The 26,562-nt window shown below is 46.3% G+C and overlaps 1 protein-coding gene across 1 annotated transcript in view; it reads left to right on the top strand.

Moving 5' to 3' along the window:
- LOC139276752 (receptor-type tyrosine-protein phosphatase gamma-like) overlaps nt 1-26,562 on the top strand; it is an 824,375-nt gene that overhangs the window by 645,123 nt on the left and 152,690 nt on the right. Inside the window, exon 9 of the mRNA XM_070894762.1 lies at nt 5,252-5,436. Within this exon, the coding sequence (XP_070750863.1) occupies nt 5,252-5,436 (185 nt within the window). The remainder of the gene's footprint in view (nt 1-5,251; nt 5,437-26,562) is intronic.

Below are 26,562 nucleotides of genomic sequence, written 5' to 3'. Positions count from 1 at the left end.
TTTCTTATGTTCTTATTTGGAAAATATTTGTCTTTTTCAGATCCAATGTTTATGACCTCACACTTCCCGCACATTGAGCTCCATCTGCCATAGTTTTGCCCACTAAATCAGTATGTCTGACCCGTGGTAACTTCCTGCTCCCATCCACACTACTTATTGTGCTTTGTGTTATCTGTAAACTTTGATGTGCAACTCTATTCCTTCATCCAAGTCGTTTATTTATATCTATATATATATATATATATGATGAAAAACTGAGGCTCCAACACAGCATTCTAGTGAACAGTACTTGTCACATCGCACCAATTAGAGAACCAACCCTTTTATCCCAACTCTGTCTCCTTCCTCCCAACCTATTAACGATCCATGTCACAAGGTTACCTTTTGTTTTCTAATAATCTCTTGGGCAGGACCTCATCAAATGCTTTCTTGAATTTCATATACCGTATATACTCGCGTATCATGCGACTTTTGAAGACCTAAATTGTAACCTAAATTTGGGGGGTCGCATGATACGCGAGATACAAAATTTGCGGGTGTGAAGTGCTGGCCAAGATTAGGCTGTTAGGCTGTTAAGCAGACCGTATCCACGCTGAATCTCGGCATGCTCCAACAATCCTCTATGTAAAGACATTTCTCTTGGTTTCTCCTCTCACTCTCCATGATGGTTGTAAATCGAATATCCCTGGTTGATATTAGTTCCTCGATACTCATGACCAATTCATTAGTTTATGTGGAAAACAAGCCGTTCCTGCAGCACACCACGAACTACATCCTCCCAATGCAAAAAAAAATCCATTTGATTCCTGCTGAAATTCTTCTCTTCAGGGGGAGAGAGAGTCGCGGAGGTCGGGGGTGGAGAGAGAGTCGCGGAGGTCGGGGGGGGAGAGAGGGTCGGGGGGGAGAGAGAGTCGCGGAGGTCGGGGGGGAGAGAGAGTCGCGGAGGTCGGGGGGGGAGAGAGAGTCGCGGAGGTCGGGGGGGGAGAGAGGGTCGGGGGGGAGAGAGAGTCGCGGAGGTCGGGGGGGGAGAGAGGGTCGGGGGGGAGAGAGAGTCGTGGAGGTCGGGGGGGGAGAGAGAGTCGCGGAGGTCGGGGGGGAGAGAGAGTCGCGGAGGTCGGGGGGGAGAGAGAGTCGGGGAGGTCGGGGGGAGAGAGAGAGTCGCGGAGGTCGGGGGGGGAGAGAGAGTCGCGGAGGTCGGGGGGGAGAGAGAGTCGCGGAGGTCGGGGGGGGAGAGAGAGTCGCGGAGGTCGGGGGGAGAGAGAGAGTCGCGGAGGTCGGGGGGGGAGAGAGAGTCGCGGAGGTCGGGGGGGAGAGAGAGTCGCGGAGGTCGGGGGGGGAGAGAGAGTCGCGGAGGTCGGGGGGGAGAGAGAGTCGCGGAGGTCGGGGGGGGAGAGAGAGTCGCGGAGGTCGGTGGGGGAGAGAGAGTCGCGGAGGTCGGGGGGGGAGAGAGAGTCGGGAGGTCGGGGGGGGGGAGAGGGTCGGGGGGGGAGAGAGAGTCGCGGAGGTCGGGTGGGAGAGAGAGTCGGGAGGTCGGGGGGGGGGAGAGAGTCGCGGAGGTCGGGGGGGAGGAGAGAGTCGCGGAGGTCGGGGGGGAGAGAGAGTCGCGGAGGTCGGGGGGGAGAGAGAGTCGGGAGGTCGGGGGGGGGGAGAGAGTCGCGGAGGTCGGGGGGGAGAGAGAGTCGCGGAGGTCGGGGGGGAGAGAGAGTCGCGGAGGTCGGGGGGGGAGAGAGAGTCGCGGAGGTCGGGGGGGGAGAGAGGGTCGGGGGGGGAGAGAGAGTCGCGGAGGTCGGGGGGGAGAGAGAGTCGGGAGGTCGGGGGGGGGGAGAGAGTCGCGGAGGTCGGGGGGGAGGAGAGAGTCGCGGAGGTCGGGGGGGAGAGAGAGTCGGGAGGTCGGGGGGGGGGGAGAGAGTCGCGGAGGTCGGGGGGAGAGAGAGTCGCGGAGGTCGGGGGGGAGAGAGAGTCGGGGGGGGAGAGAGAGTCGCGGAGGTCGAGGGGGGAGAGAGAGTCGCGGAGGTCGGGGGGGAGAGAGAGTCGCGGAGGTCGGGGGGGGGGAGAGAGTCGCGGAGGTCGGGGGGAGAGAGAGTCGCGGAGGTCGGGGGGGAGAGAGAGTCGGGGGGGGAGAGAGAGTCGCGGAGGTCGGGGGGAGAGAGAGTCGCGGAGGTCGGGGGGGAGAGAGAGTCGCGGAGGTCGGGGGGGGAGAGAGAGTCGCGGAGGTCGGGGGGGAGAGAGAGTCGCGGAGGTCGGGGGGGGGAGAGAGAGTCGCGGAGGTCGGGGGGGGGGAGAGAGAGTCGCGGAGGTCGGGGGGGAGAGAGAGTCGCGGAGGTCGGGGGGGGAGAGAGAGTCGCGGAGGTCGGGAGGGGGGAGAGAGTCGCGGAGGTCGGGGGGGAGAGAGAGTCGCGGAGGTCGGGGGGAGAGAGAGTCGCGGAGGTCGGGGGGGAGAGAGAGTCGCGGAGGTCGGGGGGGAGAGAGAGTCGCAGAGGTCGGGGGGGGAGAGAGAGTCGCGGAGGTCGGGGGGGGAGAGAGAGTCGCGGAGGTCGGGGGGGGAGAGAGAGTCGCGGAGGTCGGGGGGGAGAGAGAGTCACGGAGGTCGGGGGGGGGAGAGAGAGTCGCGGAGGTCGGGGGGGAGAGAGAGAGTCGCGGAGGTCGGGGGGGAGAGAGAGTCGCGGAGGTCGGGGGCGGAGAGAGAGTCGCGGAGGTCGGGGGGGGAGAGAGGGTCGCGGAGGTCGGGGGGGGAGAGAGAGTCGCGGAGGTCGGGGGGGGGGAGAGAGAGTCGCGGAGGTCGGGGGGGGAGAGAGAGTCGCGGAGGTCGGGGGGGGAGAGAGAGTCGCGGAGGTCGGGGGGGGAGAGAGAGTCGCAGAGGTCGGGGGGGGGGAGAGAGTCGCGGAGGTCGGGGGGGGAGAGAGAGTCGCGGAGGTCGGGGGGGAGAGAGAGAGTCGCGGAGGTCGGGGGGGGAGAGAGAGTCGGGGGGGGAGAGAGAGTCGCGGAGGTCGGGGGGGGGAGAGAGGGTCGGTGGGGGAGAGAGTCGCGGAGGTCGGGGTGGGAGAGCACGGAGAGAGAGCACTGAGAGAGAGCAGAATCCACTCGATGTTTCATGTTAAGGTCTGTATTCGATCTCAAAAAAGTGACTCGCATGATACATGAGATATATGGTAAAATCATGTTTTGGGGATGAAAATTTAGGGGTCGCATGATACGCGAGATCGCAGGATACGCGAGTATATACGGTAGGCAACATCCATAGGCACTCCCCTGTCCACCATGCTGGTGAGCTCCTCAAAAAAAAAAATCAATTAAATTAGTGAGACATGACCTACCCTTTACGAATCCATGCTGCCTCTTTGATGAGCTCCTCCTAGTGCAAGTGCTCAGTCACTCTGTCCCAATGATAGCTTGCAGTAACTTCCCCACAAAGATGTTAAACTGCCAAGGCTGTCGTTTTCTAGTTTCTCCCTCCCTCCTTAAATAATGAAGTGAAAATTTCTGCACGGGAGCGGGGTTGGCGTCGGGCGAGCCACCGACGGCTTTGCAGGTCGCAAAGCTGTGGTGGCTGGAGTGCTGCGGCCGCCCTTAAAGGGAAGGGCGTAGCGCCGCGGCCAGCATCTTATTTTAATTTTCGGCCCACTCTGGTGTCGGCCCAACGATGGCGGCTGCTGGTTCAGCCAGGCTGCCAACAGGCAAGTGCCGGGCCACTGGCCAGTCTAAATCCTCCCTGGTGGCCCCAGTGAGCACCTTGGAGCCCGTGCTAGGTCTCGCAGCGTCCCTCCCCTTTAAGAGGCGTCACTCCTCCCTCCCGCCCCGAAAGCGTCGGTGAGCGACAACAGGATTTTTTTTGTTCCAAGAGCCCAATTCTGGGGCTCATGTGGCTTCTGGGTACCGGGCGATAAAACTTTAGTTTATTCAAAGTTACCGCCCCAAACTTAACGAGGGGCAATTTCGGCCACAATGAGCTTTTGCAGGAAGGGCTGCAACAGGCCACAAACTGTCGGATGCAGCAAGGAGGCAGGGAAATGAAGCTGGAGGAATAAATCCCACTTCGAAGCTGGCAAACTGATTTGCTTTTCAGTTTGAAAAAATCAGGAAGTAGTTTTACTCAGACTGGTAGATGAAAGGAGATACCAGACCTTGTAGAACATGTATCTTGGAGGACTAGGATGCAGATTAGTACCTTGTGATTCCTCATATGCAATTTATAATTTTGGAGAGAGACACTTAATTTTATAAGGCAGAAAAAAATAGAAGGCAAACCACTCAGTGATCTCATACCCCGGTTGTATAACAGTATTGCCAGAGGCCGAGGAGCTGGTTGTCTGCCTCGCATTTGAACCATGAAATAATAAGTGTGATGAACTGACATGGGGAGGGAAGAAAATCGACTTTTTTAATATAATACTATTAACTAATGGTTCCTAGCCATATATAGATCGGCTAATTTACTGAAACATCGTTAAAAATAGATTTATAGTATAGGTCTTTTATCTGTTGGACATGCGATGCTATTGCTATACATTTAAAATGTGTTCCGAAATAGTTTTTGATGCAATTGTTTTATTACTTGTTATTTAAATCATAAGTTCTATTCATAATGAGGAATTTTAATCAGCTTTTCGTATTACTTTTTTCTTGAGCTGTTTTCAAAACTCCAGAACAAGACACAATGTAGTTCAGTGTATGAAAGGTGTTAATTGCCATAGTTACTACATCAAATATTTAATAATTGTTTAATTTTAGTGCCTTATTCAAAGCCAAAATTGTCACATGGCTGTTAAATTGGACAATCTAGGCCAGTTATTTCATAATGTTACATTCTCTTCCAATTAACTCCTATCTCCCAAAGTGACTTAATAATTCATTATGAAAATCTGTATTTTACCCTTCGAGAATGCTCCCATTTCTGTACCACTTTAGAATGTAGAAATGGGGTAGTTTTTCAACAAATCCAGACAACATTACACCACCTCCTTATTTTGATATACAAAATTGTGGGCTTCAAATATTATACAGAGCATGTAGTACACACTTTATTATATTGTATCCTTTCCTCCTACTAAGCACTAAATTATATTGATTGCTATTATAAATGGCAAGTGATGAAAAATATTTAGCTGCAGGATTTTAACAAGTTCATCATTTCAAGGTTAATGTAATCCATTCTGAAAGCGGCATGTCAGGCCTGAAAGCAAGGAAAGTTTGGGTTTTGGGACTTGAATATTTGGCAATAATCCAACACGGTTAATTTTTTTTTGTCTTTCAGTATGCAGCAGCCCACCAGTGAATATGACTGTGCAGCCAGTGAACAGGACTGCTTTACTCGTCACATGGAACAGACCAAAAACCATCTATCACCCTCCCATTATAAACTACTTGATCTCCTATAGCTGGACAAAAGATGAAGGGGAAAAAGAGCAAACTTTCGCCAAAAAAAATGATCACAACTTGGTAAGTCGTCCATTGGACAGCGGTCTGCTTCAGTTTCTTTTTGATGAAAATATCCAGTGTTCACAGATAGGCAATGTTCCCTCTTAATTCTTGCTGAGCTATGCCCTTCAGTGAGGAAATTAAGCGCTTTTAACATACTGCTGAGTTTTCAAATCTGGTTTCAGGAGAGTGGATGCTACAAAAGTCTCCACATGCCATTCTCCATAGCCCACAATGGAAACCTTTCAATGCAATGCATAAATGTACTTACCGCATCAAGTGGCATAGCAATAGAATACAAAGGGAAGCAATTACAATGAGGACACTATTGTAGTAAGCTGCCAGGCATTGATGTCCATGAACCTTTTGCCAACTCCAAGCATGCAACTTTGAAGCATCGCTGCTTAGACCCGTAGAAATATGAGTGTAGATTATTGTTGGAACATTGAAGTTATGTCCTCCAATTTTAAGAGGCAGGCAAAAGAACCAAAGGCGACGTAAGGAAAAAACAATTTACAAAGCGTATGGTTAGGATCTGGAACGCACTTCCTGAAAGGGTAGTGGAGGCAGACTCAATCACATCTTTCAAAAGGGAATTGGGTAAGTACTGGAGAGAAAACAATATGCAGGGCTATGGGGAGAGGCCGGGGGAGTGGGACTAGCTCTTGCAGAGAGCTGGCATGGGCTCGACGGGCCGAATGGCCTTCTTCCGTGCTGTAACTATTCTATGATTGTTGTCACAGCTCCAAGTGTCAGCTCCAGCAACTGTAAATTTAAAACATGCTTTTAATTTATGAAATATATTACATTGATTTGTAATGGCTCAAGAGTCTGGTTACTGTAAGCTCACTCAGGTGCAACCTGATCCATCTTTATTCCAGCTCGAGAGTGCCTGCATGACAAAGACACACAGCTTATATACAGGTGACCAAGCACACATGCCACATGCGTACAGCCCGATGACCTCCGACCGCGACGCCCTCTGGTGTCTGGTGACCCCCCAAGCATTAATACATCATAACGTCCCCCTTTTTAAAATCTTAACACCAGTCTTTTTACAAATTAAGATGGTCTGGGGCTTTCCTCTCACGAGTTGATCGTCTCAGTTCAACTTGGGCTCTGGGCGAGCGTTCTGAGTCCGTTGAGACTGAGGGCTGAGTAGCCGATCTGCTGGGAGTGGTCATGACCACATCAGAGACTGAAGGTTCAGAGTAGGTAATGTCAGCAGAGTCCTGTGATGAATGAACAATGGTTGGTTGGTCACTGACTGCATCTTCCTCACTTGGTTCCAGTTCATACGTGTGCCGCAGTTTAACCTGGTCAAGGTGTTTCCTGCATGTTTGCCCATTCTTGAGCACGACAATAAACACTCTGTTACCCTCCTTGGCTGTAACAGTGCCGGCGATCCACTTTGGACCTTGACCATAGTTCAGTACATAAAACGGATCGTTGACCGAGATGTCACGTGACATGGCAACACGATCATGACACCATTGCTGACTTTGACGTCTGTTTTCAACACGATCATTCAAATCAGGATGAACAAGAGAAAGCCTGGTTTTGAGATTTCTCTTCATCAGTAGTTCAGCAGGAGGAACCCCAGTAAGCGTATGAGTCCTTGACCTGTAATTGAGCAATATATATGACAACCATCTCTGCAGTGAGCCCTGAGATACACGTTTCATACTTTGCTTGATCGTTTGAACGCCATGCTCTGCTTGACCATTAGAAGCAGGCTTGAATGGAGCTGATCTCACATGTCTGCTGCCATTGCGTGTCATGAACTCCTGGAACTCAAGACTTGTGAAGCAAGGTCCATTGTTGCTTACAACAATGCCAGGCAAACCATGATATGAAAGCTCTCAATGGTAGCTGTAGACATGCTGGGTGACATAATAACACACTCTATCGACTTAGAAAATGCATCTACTACGACAAAGAACATCTTTCCTTGGAATGGGCCCGCAAAATCAATGTGGATCCTTGACCATGGTTTGGATGGCCACGACCAAAAACTCAGCGGAGATTCCGCTGGTACTTTACTTAGCTGCATGCAAGTGTTGCACTGATGCACGCATGATTCCAGATTAAAGTCAATTCCAGGCCACCATACATGAGACCTAGCAATGGATTTCATCATGACAATACCAGGATGAGTGCTATGAAGTTCACGTACAAATTTTTCTCGACCTTTCTTAGGCATGATTACACGATTACCCCACAGTAAACAGTCTGACTGAATGGACAGCTCATCCTTGCGACGGTTGTAAGGTTTGATCTCCTCACACATCTCCATAGGTATGGCAGACCAATCACCTCTGAGTACACATCGTTTTATAACCGATAAAATCGGGTCATGGCTGGTCCAGATCCTAACTTGTTGAGCAGTGACAGGAGTTCCTTCACTCTCAAAAGCATCCATTACTAACAGTAGATCTGCAGGTTGAGGCGTCACCATCTCAGTTGTGAGTAAAGGCAGACGACTCAGTGCATTGGCACAATTCTCCACACCAGGTCATAGGCAGACAATGTCAGTGCCCACCTTTGAATGCGGGACGATGCATGGGTATTAATACCTTTGTTTTCCGCAAACAATGAAATGAGTGGCTTGTGATCCGTTTCTAGTTCAAAACAAAGACCAAACAGGTACTGGTGCATTTTTTTTTACCCCATACATATAGGCCAAAGCTTCTTTACCATACTGTAAGCTCTTTCCGCTTTGGACAGACTTCTCGAAGCATACGCAACAGGTTGTAGCTTGCCCGATTCATTTGCTTGTTGGAGTACGCAGCCAACCCCATATGATGAAGCATCACAGGCCAATACAAGACGCTTACACGGATCATAAAGAACAAGCAACTTGTTTGAACATAGCAGATTCTTGGCTTTCTCAAAGGCTCTACCTTGAGACGCACCCCAGACCCAGTTGTCGCCTTTTCTTAGTAACACATGCAGTGGCTCTAGTAAAGTGCTCAATCTGGGTAAGAAATTACTAAAGTAGTTGAGTAGCCCAAGGAACGAACGCAGCTCCATCACATTCTGAGGCCTGGGTGCATTTTTGATGGCCTTGGTTTTCGAATCAGTGGCAATCTTCCTCCCGAGGAATTCGACTACAAGTGCCATGAATACACACTTCAAGCATTTCAGCCTGAGTCCCACTTTGTCCAGATGTTGTAGGACTTCTTCAAGATTGTTCAGATGTTCAGCAGTGTCGCGACCTGTGACCAGAATGTCATCTTGAAACACGACAGTTCTAGGAACGGACTTCAGTAAACTGTCCATATTCCTTTAAAATATGGCTGCAGCCAAATGAATCCCAAAAGGACACCTATTGTCGATGCACAGTCCTTTATGGGTGTTGATGCAGGTGAGTTTCTTCGAAATGTCGACAAGCTCCTGGGTCATATAGGCCAACGTCAGATCCAGTTTCATGAGCGACTTTCCACCAGCTAACATGGCGAACAGGTCATCAGCCCTCAGTAACGGATACTGATCCTGTTTCGAAAATTGGTTAATCGCAAACTTGTAGTCGCCACAAATCCTGACAGTGCCATCACTCTTCAATACAGGAACAATGGGACTAGCCCACTCGTTAAACTCGACCGGTGATATGATCCCTTCATGCTGGAGTCTGTCAAGTTCAATTTCAACCTTCTCCCTCATCATGTACAGAACAGACCGAGCTTTGTGATAGACAGGCCTTGCATTGGAGTCCAGGTGAATCTGCACCTTGGCTCCCGTAAAATTACTAAAGCCCGGTTCAAACAAAGAAGGAAACTTTTTCAATACTTGAGCACACGAAGTATCATCCACCGAGGACATCTTGACATCATTCCAGTTCAACTTGATTTTCTCAAGCCAATTCCTGCCGAACAGCATTGGACCATTATCTGTGACGATCCATAATGGTAGCTCGTGAACCACACTGTCATATGACACCTCGATTGCTGCACTGCCGAGCACCAGTATGAGTTCCTTAGTGTAAGTATGCAACCTGACATTGACTGGGCTCAGCTTCAGTTTCGCAGCCTTAGTGTCCCCCTTAGTTGTCGAACGTCCTTTGGCTCATTATCGACTGGCTCGCACCCGTGTCCAGCTCCATTGATACAGGCATGCCATTCAGCTTCACATTAACGACTATCGGCTGGCTCTTGCTCAGGAATGAATACAGTCCATTCATTTCCTCCTCGGGTTGCATATCCGGACCATCACAGAACTGGCCCTCATCAACCACGTGGTGAGCCGTACCACGCTTGCTCCGTTGTGGACACATGCTGTGAAGATGCCCCACTTTCGAACATCCATTGCATGACAATTGTCTAAACCAACATTGATGAAGCCGATGATTGCCCCCACAATGCCAACAGGGTGAAATCTGTTTTGAACCAGTTGGCGGGCCCTGAACAGCGGCAGGTTTCACGTAAGCAGCTCTGCCCAAGACACCATCTTGTTTACGGTACTTGCCGTGGAACTCTGACTCGTCGATGATATCTGCCTCAAATTATCACCCGTCATGCAAGCCTGGGCAGTCGCGATGGCGTTTTTCAAATCCAGCGTCTCTGCAGGCAACAGCTTCCTGGAGGATCGCATCATGACTGATGCCTATCACGAAGACATCACGCAGCATGTCTTCCAGCACGTTCCCAAACTTACATGGCTCAGCAAGACGTCGCAAGTCGGCGACAAATCTCGACACGACCTGGTCCTCAGAACGAACATGGGTGTAGAAACGGTAGCGTGATATGATGATCCCCTCTCATGGCTTCAGATGGTTACCCACCAATGTACACAATTCCTCATATCCTTTTTCCGCCGGACGTACAGGCGAGAGAAGATTCTTCATGAGGCCACAAATTTTCAGACCACAAACGGTGAGGAGAACTGCCCTGCACTTAACTGCGTAGGCCTCTGCCTCCATGCCGTTGGCCACAAAATACTGATCCAAGCGGTCAACAAAATCTGCCCAATCCTCACCCTCCACGAATCTCTCCAGGATTCCATACGTGCCCATTGTGCATGCGTAGGTTCTTAAATTACCTCGTCGCCAATTTTAATGACTCAAGAGTCTGTTTACTGTAAACTCTCCCGGGTGCAGCCTGATCCATCTTTATTCCAGCCCGAGAGTGCCTGCATGACAAAGACACCCAGCTTATATACAGGTGACCAAGCACACATGCCACATGCGTACAGTCCGATGACCACTGACCGCGGCGCCCTCTGGTGTCTGGTGACCCCCAAGCATTAATACATAACATGATGAAACTCAGAAAAGTTGATAAACAGCTGCCATTGTCTTTGGTCCCCGCCACAAGCTGCGTTCCCTAGCCACTGACTCCATCCCTCTCCCTAGCATCCGTCTGAGACTGAACCAGACTGTTCGCAACCTAGGTGTCATATTTGACCCTGAATGAGCTTCCGGCCGTATATCCGCGACATAACTAAAGCCGATGAAGAACGTAGGTGGCATATATGACATTGGGCCAAATTTGCTGTCAAAATAAGTGTGAAGGTCATGGCACTTGCCGTTATTTATGCGTAAATGGTACAGCAACTTTAGGCGAGGAGCAGATGTTCAGTTAAATGCCAATATCCAAACTTTGTTGTCCGAGTTGTGCCACTCCACCATTAGCTTTGCTAAAGTGGCATCTCACTGTTTGCCTCACCATTGACCTGCATTGAATTTCATGAAGTTGCTGTATTTGCACAGTACATACGAACTAAACCCACCTTGTGGCTAGTAATTAGTAGCGTAAGTACCTTTTTAACAAAATGATCAGTGTTAATTACTACCAATCAACCTCTGACACTGAAACATTTTCAGGGAGACTTTAAAAATGTCAAATTTTAAATAGAAATATTTTTTCTTTTCCTTTCTGTCTCTTTTTCCCCCTCTCTCTTAATTCAATCTTTCTTTCCCTCTATTTCTTTTTCTGTTCCTGATTTGGCATTGAAGTTACCCCCTTTAATTCACCCGTCTTCTCAGTCCTTCCCCTGATTATTTCCCCAATCCTTAAATCTCATTGGTTAAGGAGATACCCTGTTGCTTGCCCTGTTCACTCGGGTCCCAGATGTCCTGTTTCTCTCACTGCGCCGTTATCAACTCTCACTTTCAGCAACTTTGTGGACAAATTCTTTGGAGCTGAAGGGTGTAGGATATAGTCCAACTAACACAGATGCTGTTAGATGCCTTGCTGCAGCAAATTCGGTCTAATCACTATAATAATCCCATCAACCTTCCTTAAATTTGTTAAAGTGCATTGTGCACTTTCAGGCTTTGCAACTTGTTACCTCCCCTCTCGCTGATCAGATTTTCTGCGTCTTTTAATGTTTGGACCTCCTTCAAACTGCATTTGTGGTTAATCACACCCTAATAAAACAAAAGTGCTCTTAGTTTTGTCTACTTGATATTTTTGATAATGTTTTTGGGCGGGAGAATAGGAGACATTTGTATTTCTACTCAGTATAGCTGGGTAGCTATAACCCAAAATGTCTTGCACAAATAGTTTGATTTTATTTTACCAGTAAAGAAAAAAGATTTGCATTTACATAGCGTCTTTCTCAACCTCAGGACCTTCCAAATTGCTTTACAACCAATTAAATACTGTTGAAGTGTAGTCATTGTTGTAATGTGACAACTTTTTTTTATAGTATCATGAAGCATAAGGATTTTAATTTTGTTAATGACTGATATCGCTTTGATTTTGTAAAGATTGACAGTCGAATATTGGCTGCTGCAGAAATATCATCCATTTCTTCAAGATCAAAATATCATCAGTAAGGGGAAAGAGACTGTACCTCAGTTAATTATCCATTTTCTTTGGGAATAATGAAAGAATTATAAAATTAGCAATGACATTTACTTAGACTAATTAACTGATAGCACAGACTCACAAGAGGTACATGAATAATGGTGATATTGTAATGCTATAACTGCTGGCCAGCTACCTGAGCTGGTAGTCAGTCAGCCATCATAAACAGAGTGGCCATTGCGCCGCAATACTTGCCATCATGGGCTTCCCTCTGCCGGCTTCTACAACTATCTGTCCATTGACCCTCTTCTATTCCCAGTCCCATTATCTCAGCTTTGATTTTCCGTGAGATCTTTTCCCAGTTGGAGACTTTAGTTAAATCAAAGGGTAAAACTATTTTTTTAATAAAGGGTTTTCCATAATGAGCACAAATGTTTGACAAAATACATTGAATAATTTAAAAATGAGTTAACTGTACAGAATAATTCATAAGCTAGTTGTTTGTGTAAAATTAAAAGCAAAATGAGTTGCACAGAGGGAACAACTTGTATTATTTGGCGCTGTAGAAGTATGTGCGTCATGGGGTGAAGGAGATGAAGGACTAATTCGTGTAGTGATTGGCTTGAGAACAATTCCTTTTTATTTGAACAGCTTAAGTTCTTCATCAGTGATTCTATAGCAAAGCATGCCAATGAACTGATTTATTCCAACAGAGTTGTAGGACATGTGTTGGATCTTATTTAGTAAATTCTTGGTGTCAATTGAAGAAGGGAGAAATGCTGAGTACTACTTGCCTGATGGAGGCAGAAACAGATTAATCCACCCTTCATCAGTCTCAATGAGTCCTACTGGCCCAGAGGGATATTACAAAGCGTTACAGATAAGTGCAAGCAGCAACTCGTTAGAATAAGAGAAATGGGGACATACTTGCTCAGTGGACCATGATTGAACTAGAGTCTCTACTTGGGAAAAGATTACGCAGAAAATCAAAGCTGAGATAGTGGCACTGTGAATGGAAGAGTGCCAATGGACAGATAGTCATAGAAGAGATGCTGAAAGAGAACTGGGAGTGATAGTCAACTCAGAACTTACTATGTAACTATGATCCTTAATGGTTTCTTTGTGGTCCTCTTTTGGTGAGAGTTCTGAATCACAATGTTCATTTGCATGGATCTTTGTCCCTGCCGGTGTTGGAGGTTGGAATCTTCCAGTAAGAATAAAAATTGCAAGAAAAAATAATTGTCTCTGTACGGGATGAGGTCTGGGAGAAACCCCATCAGTCTGCTAAAACTGCCTGTTGTTAGCAATCAGTTCACCTCTGAATCAGCAGATTGTGGGTTCAAGTCCAATCCAGAGACTTAATCTTGGCTTAATCAGAGACTTGGCTGGCATTTAAGGCATAAGCACAAAATCTAGGCTGACTCTCCAGTGCAATACTGACCGACTGCTGCTTTGTCGGAGGTGCTGTCTTTCAGATGAGACATGAAGCCAAGGTGAGTTCTCCCCAGTGTCCTAGCCAATTATGAGAGCTCAACCAACATCACTAAAACAAACTGGGCCGAAATTTCCCCTTTTATCGACGGCGTTAGTGCCTCCGCGCGATAAGGGAGGTTCAACCTGCACTCACCTTGACCATCCGAATGAAGTGGTTGAATTTCTTGCGGCACTGTCTAGGACTTCTATCTTGGGCTGGGTGTTTGGGCATTAATTTAATTTATTTAATGGACCAATGTGTTAAGTTGAAGGCTCAGTGCCATGACCCAATCGGTGAATTTGGAGTCCATTTCTGGGAGGTGGAAACCTATGTAGATGAGGAGACAACTACGGTTGAGTTAGCACATGTGGAAATTTGGGATTTTGGACTATGCAGCTGTTCTATTAATTCCATACAGGAAGATATGTGGGATGATAACAGCATCTCCTGAGGCAATAATAACGGAAATGTTTGGAAGATATAATATAGTCATTCATCTGAAGGGATAAAACCCATCCAGTGAAAATATTAGTTAAATATCCAGCAGGCAGTCTCTGTTTGTTAGCCCTGTGATTAACTTTTATCCTGCTGTGGCGATATTTGTTTAGTACAGATGCGGCGTTGAGAATCCGGAATCCAGACTCTGGGATGATCGGTGGCAGGGTCGTCCGGAATGTGTAAAATGTTCCGGAATCCGGATCCGACGACCTCGGGGCCCCCACGGCTGCCCGACCTTGGGCCTCGCCTCACCTGCCTCACCACCGCTGCCCTTACCTCGCCGCCGCTCACCTCGCTGCCTCTGTCCTTACCTCGGGGGCCCCCCTCGCCAGCCCACCTGACCAGCTCCTCGGTGGGGCCCGCCCAACAACATCCTCAGCAGAGCCCGCCCGATGACAACATCCTCGGAGCTGGGCGGCCCGAACAGCTCCTCGGCGGGAATCTCCCTCCCTCCGGCCCCCCCCCCCCACACACACACACTTTCTGACGTTCCGAAATCCGGAAATATCCGAACCTGGGCTCGGGTGTTTCCGGATTTGTGATGGCAGAAAGCAAATCGAAAGCCCAGAATCTGGAACAGCCTCAGTCCCGAGGATTCCGGATTTGAGGCAATGCACCAGTATCTTCAAATAAAGAATTCTCTGCAGCGATATATAACTATTTGTTCTGAATGTGGTAGAAAGGGGGGTGGTTACCAATCAATAGCTTGTCATTTTGCTAAGCGTATACCTGGAGAGACAGACAGAAGCATTTCACGGTCAAGCTTGTTTGGAGGCTTTTCTGACTAAAGCTGTTTTTGGCTAACATTTAAGGCATAAGCATCCTGCTCTTATTATAATAGTAAGGGAATTGTAAAAGTGGAGCCAAAGAAAGGACCATTTGATATGGTCTGAGGAAGAAATTCAGAGATTATGTCAATTGAAGTAGAATTTATAGATATATGGAACATAAATGTATTGATAGCCAATAACTTAGGCATGAAGATAAACAAGCAGGTACCCAATAAACCTTAAAGCCACGCATCGTCCGACATAACTCCAAGGCAAGTGGTCCGTGAATAATGGAGAAGCAGGTTATTTATCTCTCGGAAATTTAGATTGTTTTTTGGGGGCTATAATTGATTCATGGGTGGAATTGAAGGAAGGCCAATGAAACGAAATTGGAAGCATGTACCAATAATTTAGATGGGGCATCTCTAAAATCAGCACATAAATTGGAATTACTCAAAACATACATGTTCCAAAAATTTTACTTTTATTTAACTTTGAGGTTTTTGCAGAATACCTGAATAAGGTTAGGCAGGAAAAACAAAATGGCTATCAAGTCATGTTTTCACCAACCATGTGGCATCACAAATGGTATCTTATATGAAAGAAATGGAGATGGGTGGTAGGCCATGACTGCCGAAGACTCAAATTCCCATTGCAGTCAATGGAAATCTTCAGGCTTGAGAGGTTGATGGATGTTGTTATCAAACGATCTTTTGTATATACAGCTGCAGCGTCGAAAATCCGGAGTTCCAGAATCTTGACCCGCTGACCTCGGGCCTCGCCTCGCCCTGCCCGCCGCCGCTGCCCTTACCTCGGGGCCTCCTCACCGGCCCGCCCCAACAACACCTCTGCAATGGGGCCCGCCGGCCCCAACACTTCTTTGACGGGGCCCGCCCGAACACCTTATCCATGGCGGGACCCATGCGAACATCTCCTCCTCGGCGGGACCCGGCCCGAACACCTCTTTGGTGGCGGGGCCCGTCCAGAGACCTCATCGACGGGGCCGGCGGACCGAACAGCTCCCCGGCGGGGACCCCTCCCCCCCCACAGCCTTTCTGATGTACTGAAATCCGGAAATACCCCAACCTGGGCTCGGGTATTTCTGGATTCGTGATGCCAGAAAGACGATCGAAAATCCGCAAAAGCCCGAAATTCGGAACGGCCTTGGTCATGAGGGTTCCGGATTCTCGACGCTGAACCTGTAGAGTGGTTGGAATTAGAGATTGCATCACATAGGGAAGTCTGGGAGAATTGAGAGCTTTTGAAGCTTATACTGATAAAACTGCTTGCAGGAAGCTCGCACAAGGTATGGAACTTTCAGAAAATTGGACAGATACAGATAGTCATTGTAATGTCTGTAAGCTTGTAATGTTTGTAACTCCACACTGTGGATGTGGACGTATTGTGTACTGCAAGTGCAGAGTTAATCATTAAACAGAACCAGGCAATTCCGGAGACTTCCGAGAGAGCTGCCTGCCATGTTGAGAAGCTGTGTGTGCTGTGTTCTGTGAAGATATCACATTTGGCGATGAGGATGGGATTTTTCGGATGATTTAAAGCTTAAATTTTGTTGGTGAAGGAATGAGCCAGCCGACAGAGAGACTTTGGAAGTTTCTGTCTTTGAAAAAAGCTACAAAATCTGAGGTAAAATACAGCACATGGTGTGAACAGCTAGAGATTAAAATGGCAGGTGTATTGGGATATTTGGGTGAATATAGACACGACCGGGAACGTTTTAAAGCATATGTGAATCGGCTAGAATTGTATTTCATTGCAAATAACATAATCGAAGTTCCAGACAATGTAGTCCAGAACCGGGCTGTGTTGGAACGTAAGAAAGCGATCTTCTTATCAGAGGCAGGTCCGGCATTATACGAAACCCTTGTAAATCTGCTTGTGCCTGACGAGCCAAAGGACACAACGCTTAAAGAGATTTTAACGAAGCTGGAGCAGCACTATAACCCCAAACCGTTAGAAATTGCTGAAAGCTATCGTTTTGGGATTCGGAATCAAAAGATTGATGAAAGTATCAGTCACTAAGTTGGGTGGCAGTGTGAGCTGCGAGGAGGATGCTATTAGGCTGCAGAGTGACTTGGATAGGTTAGGTGAGTGGGCAAATGCATGGCAGATGAAGTATAATGTGGATAAATGTGAGGTTATCCACTTTGGTGGTAAAAACAGAGAGACAGACTATTATCTGAATGGTTACAGATTAGGAAAAGGGAAGGTGCAACGAGACCTGGGTGTCATGGTACATCAGTCATTGAAGGTTAGCATGCAGGTACAGCAGGCGGTTAAGAAAGCAAATGGCATGTTGGTCTTCATAGCGAGGGGATTTGAATACAGGGGCAGGGAGGTGTTGCTACAGTTGTACAGGGCCTTGGTGAGGCCACACCTGGAGTATTGTGTACAGTTTTGGTCTCCTAACTTGAGGAAGGACATTCTTGCTATTGAGGGAGTGCAGCGAAGATTCACCAGACTGATTCCCGGGATGGCGGGACTGACCTATCAAGAAAGACTGGATCAACCAGGCTTGTATTCACTGGAGTTCAGAAGAATGAGAGGGGACCTCATAGAAATGTTTAAAATTCTGACGGGTTTAGACAGGTTAGATGCAGGAAGCATGTTCCCAATGTTGGGGAAGTCCAGAACCAGGGGTCACAGTCTGAGGATAAGGGATAAGCCATTTAGGACCGAGATGAGGAGAAACTTCTTCACCCAGAGAGTGGTGAACCTGTGGAATTCTCTACCACAGAAAGTAGTTGAGGCCAATTCACTAAATATATTCAAAAGGGAGTTAGATGAAGTCCTTACTACTCGGGGGATCAAGGGTTATGGCGAGAAAGCAGGAAGGGGGTACTGAAGTTTCATGTTCAGCCATGAACTCATTGAATGGCGGTGCAGGCTAGAAGGGCTGAATGGCCTGCTCCTGCACCTATTTTCTATGTTTCTATTACATCGTAGCATTAAAAAAGCTATCGATGCACTAATTTTGGAAACTTTCAAAACCGAGCATTACGGGATCGTCTTGTTTGTGGAGTGAAAAATGATGCGATCAGAAGGAAGTTATTGACGACGGATGACTTGACGTTTGAGATTGCTTGTCAGACAGTGAGATCGATGGGCATGGCCGAACAATATTCCCAAGAATTAAATAATGATTACGGTTGTCAGTCAACCGAGGTAAATCACCTGCAGGTTCAAGGTAAAAGATGGTGGGGGCCCAAAGTCTCAGAAACTGGAAATTCTAACAGAGCGTCGAAGTTGTGCTATAGGTGCCTGGGACAAATTGCTCAAGGTTGTCCATACGTGAAGGCAGAGTGTTTCTTCTGCAGGAAGACTGGGCATCTTGCGAAGGCATGCCGATTGAAGGGTAAGCCAGTTTTCAAAGCTATGAGTCCAGCGTTCAAAGCTATGAGTAGAAATCCCAAGAGACTACATAGCATGGAAGAACAACAACAGGACGAGGAGATGTTAGAGTTACACGTCATCAGGAGCACGAGGTTAACGGACAGCGATTCGGAAAGCATCAAAATCCACATAGAAGTTGCGGGATTCAAGATACCAATGGAGTGTAGTACCGGAGTCAATGTACCTCGACAAATTGCGTGATTTCCAACTGGAGAAATCCAAGATAGAGCTGCGAGGCTACTCGGGAGAGAAAATTCCTGTGGTAGGTCGTATTACCATACCGGTGAAATATAAAGATCAATTTCAGAACTTGCCTCTAATAGTAGTGAAAGGAGACAAGCCTGCCTTACTAGGAAGAAATTAGTTGAGCTCACTGAAGCTGGATTGGAGTAAGATTTTCTGTGTGGAAGCGAGATTTTCATCAACGGATGAGGTTATCAAGCAGTATCCGAAGGTGTTCTGCGAAACGGGCAGTCCGATCCAAGGCTTCAAGGCAAGTGTCAGGGTACAGAAGGACGCTAGATCGGTTTACTACAAGCCACGTTCCGTACCATATGCACTCAAGGAGAAAGTTGAGCAAGAACTCAAAAGACTAGAGACTGAGAACATTATTTGTAAGATAGATCGATGTAATTGGGCTACACCCATTGTTGTTGTACCTAAGTCCGATGGTAAAGTAAGATTGAGTGGTGATTATAAAGTAACCGTAAACCAGGTTCTAGAGGGTAATGTCCCTAATACATTGCCGAATATAGAACATTTGTTCACAACACTGACAGGTGGTCAGATCTTCTCAAAACTGGATCTTACGAATGCCTACTTACAGCTTGAACTAGATGAGGAGTCCAAGTCGTGTTTGGCTATAAATACTCATCTAGGCCTATATCAATTTAATAGGCTACCGTTTGGAGTGTCTTCTGCCCCTGCCATATTCTAAGGGGTGATGAACCAGATTTTGCAAGGTATTAAAGAGGTAGTATGTTATTTGGATGACATACTAATTTCAGCACAAAATAGGCAAATTCATAATAACATATTGAATGAAGTCCTCAAACAGCTAGAGAAGCACAGAGTACGAGTGTTTGCTCGTAAGTGTGAGTTATTTAAAAACTCAGTGGAGTACTTAGGGTACAGAGTAGACAAAGATGGTTTACATCCAACCATGGAAAAAATTGGATGCAATCAGAAATGCACCCACTCCCAGGAATGTCACTGAACTTCATTCATTCTTGGGTCTTTTGAACAATTATAGAAACATAGAAACATAGAAAATAGGTGCAGGAGCAGGCCATTCAGCCCTTCTAGCCTGCACCGCCATTCAATGAGTTCATGGCTGAACATGCAACTTCAGTACCCCCTTCCTGCTTTCACGCCATACCCCTTGATCCCCCGAGTAGTAAGGACTTCATCTAACTCCCTTTTGAATATATTTAGTGAATTGGCCTCAACTACTTTCTGTGGTAGAGAATTCCACAGGTTCACCACTCTCTGGGTGAAGAAGTTTCTCCTTATCTCGGTCCTAAATGGCTTACCCCTTATCCTTAGACTGTGACCTCTGGTTCTGGACTTCCCCAACATTGGGAACATTCTTCCTGCATCCAACCTGTCCAAACCCGTCAGAATTTTAAACGTTTCTATGAGGTTCCCTCTCACTCTTCTGAACTCCAGTGAATACAAGCCCAGTTGATCCAGTCTTTCTTGATCGGTCAATCCCACCATCCCGGGAATCAGTCTGGTGATTATGGGAAGTTCCTACCAAATTTGGCTACAGTATTACATCCACTGAATGAACTTTTGAAAAAACAGGTCATTTGGAAGTGGTCAAAAGAATGCGATACAGCATTCAAGGAGTGTAAAAGCAAATTGGTAGAGAGCACCATGTTTGTTCACTATGACATATCTAAGGAGATTAAGCTAGCATATGATGCCTCTTCATATGGAGTTGGGGCAGTAAACTCTCATGTATTAAATAGTGGGGAAGAGAGACCAATTGCTTTTGTTTCACGCACTCTCAGTGCCAGTGAAAGTAATTATGCGCAAATTGAAAGGGAAGCTTTGGCATTAATTTTTGGGGTCAAGAAGTTTCACAAAAATTTGTATGGTCGTAAGTTCACCATCGTTACGGACCATAAGCCCCAAACAGCAATCCTCCATCCAAAGTCCCCAGTTCCAACATTAGCTGCAGCCCGAATGCAGAGATGGGCTTTGATTTTGTCAGCATATACATATGATATTGAATACAAACGATCAGCTGATTACAGTAATGCTGATACAATGTCTAGATTGCCTTCCCCATCACAAGTTACACCCGATAGGAAAGAAGTGTTTTATTTTTCATACATTGATGAACTGCCAGTCACAGCTGAAGAGATTGGCAGAGCAACCAAACGTGACCCAGTGATGTCAAAGTTGTATGATTATATTGCAAATGGATGGCCAAACCAGGTAATAGACAAAGATACACATCCATTCTTCATTCGTAGGAATGAATTATCAGTCGATCAAGATTGTATCATGTTGGGTGCAAGAGTGGTTATACCAAGTAAATTCAAGTCCAAATTATTAGGAGACCTCCATGACCAGCACCTGGGAATGTGCTTGACCAAGAGTTTTGCACGCAGGTATTTATGGTGGCCAGGTCTTGATAAAGATATAGAGTACATCGTGAGTCAGTGTACGACATGTCAATCGGTGAGCAAGCAACCACCACCAGTACCATTACAGCCATGGAAATGGCCTCCCAGGGTGTGGCAAAGGCTACATATTGATTTTGCTGAGTTAGAAGGACAACAATTGTTCATTGTGATTGACAGCCATTCGAAGTGGGTTGAGGTGTTTCCAATGTGGAAAATAACAAGTAAAACATTGGACATTTTACAAAAATTATTTTCTTCATTTGGCCTCCCTGAAGAAATTGTTTCGGATAATGGACCACAATTTCGTTGAGAAGAATTTACACAATTCACGAGCAAAACTGGTGTGAAACATACCAAGGTTCCACCATACCATCCTGCTTCGAATGGTGCAACAGAGTGCACTGTATAAATTATAAAACGTGCCCTCATAAAACAAATGTTAGATCCAAATCCAAGGAAACGACAGTTGTCATTGGATCACAAATTGGCTAATTTTTTGATTACATATCGAAATACTTCTCATACAACTACTGATAGAACACCAGCAGAGTTGTTACTCAAACGACAGCCACGAACCAGATTCTCATTGTTAAAGCCAAATTTGGCACAGTCCGTAGAAGAGACACAATTAAGACAGAAAGAGAATCATGATAAAGGTAGAGTAAAAGAGAGAAGTGTGAAATTAAACCAGAAGGTGAGAGTGAAGAACCATTGCCATAAATGGTTAAAGTGGTTACCAGGAAGAGTGGTGAAGATATGTCGTCCTCGCACATATTTGGAAAAGATGTTTGCTAATGGACAGGTTAGGTTTGTTCATATTGATCAGTCATGCATTGCAATCTGTTACATTTTAATGTATGTAATAAATTAAACTGGACTATTCTAACAGCAGGAAGCAGCATTTCGGCCAGTAATTCCAATAAATTCTGCAAGAAACTGCCGCAGTCCTTCCTGTAGATTCATATATTTGTAAGTCCTTATTGTATTTGGTAAGTTGTTAGCTTTGGTAATGTTTTAGTTAAATTCCAAAATTATTTTTAATTGATAGATTGTATTTTAAAAAAACTTCATTACATTCATGTACACAGAAAATTCAGGAATACAAAGCGTCATTGTCCTTCTCCTCAGACGCTGTCCTGTGAGCTGTCATACTGTGTAATAGAATCAGATTTCATCTATTCATTGCAGTTGAAGGTTTCTTTTGTTCATTTCCATTTCTGTTTTCAATTTCTTCCAAAAATATTGTTATCTGGATTGCATTAATAGATAATGCATTTTAAGAACTTTTGCAGGAATCAATCAAAATGTAGTCAAGACTATGATGTATTGCTGTGCTCCCCATTGTCATAACTGGCTATTCTTGTGCAGATGCTTATCTAAATTAAATGGAGAACTGGTAGAATATATCACATGAGAAGATGGTGGCAGAAAGAACACCATTTTGTTAACTTTGGATTATTTACCCTGTGAGAAATTTGATGAATTGATTTACATGGAGCAACGGTTAATATTGAATGTTCTAATTATGGACCCATGTGAAAAACATTGCTTTAATTTATGCACTCTTATTGTATAGTTCACTTTCACTATGGATAAAACTAAGTAAGATTTTGCTGTTATTACACGAGCAAGCAGTTTAATGAAGAAAACTAAAACAAAGCGATTTTTTCTCTGGCATGTTGCAGGCCTTTTAGGTCGTACTCGATTAGTGTGTAATGGAATTGCTCTGTTGGATGAGATAGAATTTAGCAGAGTGCTGTTGGATCGTCACGATGTACCATCATGGAGAAGCTGGACTATACTGATATTGCCCATTGTACCATAATGGGGAGAAGACTGATGAACCCGAGATTTTATTCTAAGACCATTTTTAACTAGTTACATTCCTAAACAGAATTCACCTCATTCAACTGTCTGGAATACATAGGGCTGGATTTTCGGTTGTCTAAAGCCTCAGTTAGCGGCCAGAGGGAGCGTTAATGCGAGCGTTAGAGATTAGTGACCGGGCGTGCAGCTTTTAGCGCCCCAATAGAAAGTTCATTCAAGTTCACTGTGGGCGCAAACTGCTAGCACCTGGCCGATCATGACATATTCTTAATCATCATCATCATAGGCAGTCCCTCGAATCGAGGATGACTTGCTTCCATGCCAAAAAGTTCACAGGTGTTTCAATGAAGGACCTAACATTCCAGATCCAAACTAAATCTTGAAGGGTGGAAAATGCCTGTGCGTGGATTTTTTTTAACGTGTTGTGACCGTTGCACACCAGCCACCACTGGCTTGACAGAGCTAGGTCTTGATCCAGTGGCAAGGATTAACCAAGATGACTGGAGACCAGCTCTGCTGCACGGACCTAGTGCGCACACATATCGCAGGTGTGTGCTGGCCCATGCTACCCCTGGACCCTCGCCTCTTCTGGGCCCCAATCACTGGTGCAATGTGCACGATTGCACCTGGGTCGCGAAGTTCGGTGTGTGCGCCTCACTGAGCGCCCACCAATAACAACGTCTGGAAAAACAGTCGGTACAGGCTTGCAGAGTCGTTAACTTGTGGCTACTTAAAGGGATGAGGAAACGCTTCCCTCGGAGGTCACAGTCAGTGCAACGTTTACACAGAGCACGGTGCGTGAGCCTCCGAGTTTGAAGCGGCAGACAGACATAACAGTACAGGTTGAAAACAAGTGATTTCGAAAACTATGCCGTGCCTTTAAGACTCGGCATTTCCCGGAATCTGATTCAGAGTTCCGTGCATGCGCAGTGGGCCCGTCAAATGTACCGACCAAACTTTCATTATCGCCCGCCCCCTCCCCCCAGCTCTGGTGTGCAACGGCTGATTTATCGCCTCTTGTCAGCTCTTCGATCGCTTCTGACAAATTTCTGGGCAAGAGGCACAAACCTTTTCAAGGCGCTAAAAATACCGTTCCACCTGGATTAATGCCGCAACAGAGACGCGACCAAATTTCACCCCCACAGAATTTAAAATCAGCTCGACGCAAAACATTTCAGTTTGCTCAAAATTAATGGGAGATAACCTGCACTAATGCTTCAAACAAAGTTTCTAATTCAGTATTATTATGAATGATATTAAAAGTAGACAGTAAAAGGATGCCATTTTATACCATTGTGTGCAATAATTCTGTGCCAGTATTTTAAAAGAAGTTGCAGCAGATTCCCAGTCACAGCCTCGAGTGTGATTGTAGTGCTATCTCAGCAGTACCACACAGCTTTCCTTTCCGCCATTCCCATTCTCAGAATTACCCTCCGAAACATCATCATCATCCAGCAGCCCCTTTCCCCACTGCTTCCACATCATGCCACTGCCATCTTACTTCTGCTAAACTGTAAAACCACCCTCCGAACACCAGCCTCCTCCTCCTACCACTTTCATGCTCCCAACGCACCACTTCCAGAACCACCTGTCACAATTCCGCAGTTTCTTTACTCTTTTTCACTCTCGATATTTTTGATTTCCAAGTCACAGAATACTTTTATAGGTGAACCCTAGCTCTTTATGTTCCGGACAATGGGCTGGAAATTCACCAACCTTGCACCCGTTTTTTTCGGCGATATTTCGCCGTTTTTGGTGAAAAACGGTGACCCGCTAGTTTCACCAAAGTCTTGCGCCGGTGGTTTTGAAATACCACTGAAAAGTGGACCGCCAGCGTGCAAGACTGAAAATACCGCCACCGCCTTCATTTGAACTTTTGGCGCACCCGTATGTATTCTGGGCGAAAAAAAACACCCGAGAAAAACCTGTGTTGCTGCCCCAAAAACAGCGGGTATGTGTGAAGACCTGCAAAAAAGATAAGTGAAAGTTTTTATTTTTTAATTCTTTTTCACTGAATGTTTTGTGATTTTTGTATTTTTTTGTTTTTTGCCTTTTTATTTTGGTGTTTTCCCCCCTCCCAAGGTTTCTCTCACAGCGGTAATCGTCCTCAGACTAAAGTTGGCGAGGACCGCGGTTTCTGCCACGAATCCCCGTGCAACGCCGATTTTTACTGCTAGCTGCATTTTGTAACAAAACTTAGGCCTTTAAAAAATGGTGGTGTGATTAGCGGTCATTTTGGCGAAAATTGCTAAAAAAAAATACCACTTTGACCAAAAAACTAATTTCTAGTCTAGAGTGTTTTCACTTCCTCAAATACTTTCATAAATTCAGAGCACTTCCAAAGAACGAACAGAGAAACCTGATATGAAAGCAAAATACTGCGGATGCTGGAAATCTGAACTAAAAATTAAAAATGCTGGAAATGCTCAGCAGGTCAAGCAGCAGCTGCGGAGAGATAAACAGAGTTAACTCTTTCATCAGAAAGGTGTCTCTCTCTACAACTGCTGCCTGACCTGTTGAGTATTTGCAGCATTTTCTGTTTTTAGAACAGAGAAACCTTAGTTTATTTCAGCAACTGGTTTTGCCGCACAATCTCCTGTGATCCTCCCTGTCTTTGTAAAGAGATGAGATAACTGTGTTATCTGGGAATCTGTGGGTCTGTAACTTATTATGCCACATTGCCAAAATAGCCCTTTCCAAACCTCCAGGCGCACAAATTCCAAATCACATACCAACAAGAAATACAAGCAAAAAAAAAAAGAGGACTTTGTTGTCTGGGCTTTGAGGAGCAGATTGTAAGGACTCGTGGGCCATTTGTTTAAGTGTCAAATGTTAATATCGCCTGCTGTTAAATTTCATTAAAAAAGAAGCAATAATTAGACTAAATGAGGCCGAAATTCACCGTCCCCGAAGGGACGGCTACCGCGGAGTTTGGGCGGTCGACGGAAAAATCGATGGGTCGCCGCGGTCGGATAATTTTCCCTCCCCGAGCCAAATTCAGCTCGGGGGGGATTTGAGCGGTGTGCACTTCCGCTGGAAACGGCGCGGTGAAGCCACCGTAAAGGAGACATTCCAGCGGTGAGCTCTGCAGCGTGCGGGCCGCTGGAAAGCGACAAGGACCAGGATTTTCAGCTGCAAAAAGGTAAGCCTTTTCCCAGCGGTGCCCCCGCGAGGTATTTGAGTCGGTGCTCGAATGGGACACCGCGATCGGGGCCCTTTGGTAGGGAAATAGTTTTATTAATTTTAGTATTGTTATTTAAGATTACGGCATCCACTGTACTTATCTTTCAATAGTTTTATTAATTGTTTTGGCTCTTGAGTGCTGCTCAGAGATTTGCACGTACTTTTGCACAACTTTCAGGTCTGACTCTTTAGTGGAGTCCTGTGGGCTGCAGAGACCTGCTTGTAGAGCTCACCCTGAGGATGGGAGGAGTGTTGGGAAGGCGACACCTGATACACCTGGTCAGAAGCAGGGCGGCACGCAGGAGACAACATCGCCGTCAGCACTGTGCAGACAGGCAGCAGGCAAGGGAGGCAGCAGCCATGATTCGTTCATTCTGTGCCAGACCAGTGTGCCCGCCATCTTCACCGGCCCGAATCAGGATCGTGGTTGGCTGCTTGGGGACAAGGGATATCCCCCGTCCACTTGGCTGCTCACTCCACTGCGGAACCCCAGGACAGCGCCAGAGCATGCATACAATGACGCTCATCGTGCCACAACGTGCATCAACGAGCAGTGCATAGGCATCCTTAAGCAGAGGTTCCGGTGCCTGGACCGCACT

This window comes from Pristiophorus japonicus, chromosome 12, assembly GCF_044704955.1.
Source record: "Pristiophorus japonicus isolate sPriJap1 chromosome 12, sPriJap1.hap1, whole genome shotgun sequence".
NCBI lineage: Eukaryota > Metazoa > Chordata > Chondrichthyes > Pristiophoridae > Pristiophorus > Pristiophorus japonicus.
This window is presented reverse-complemented; position numbering and strand designations above follow the sequence as displayed.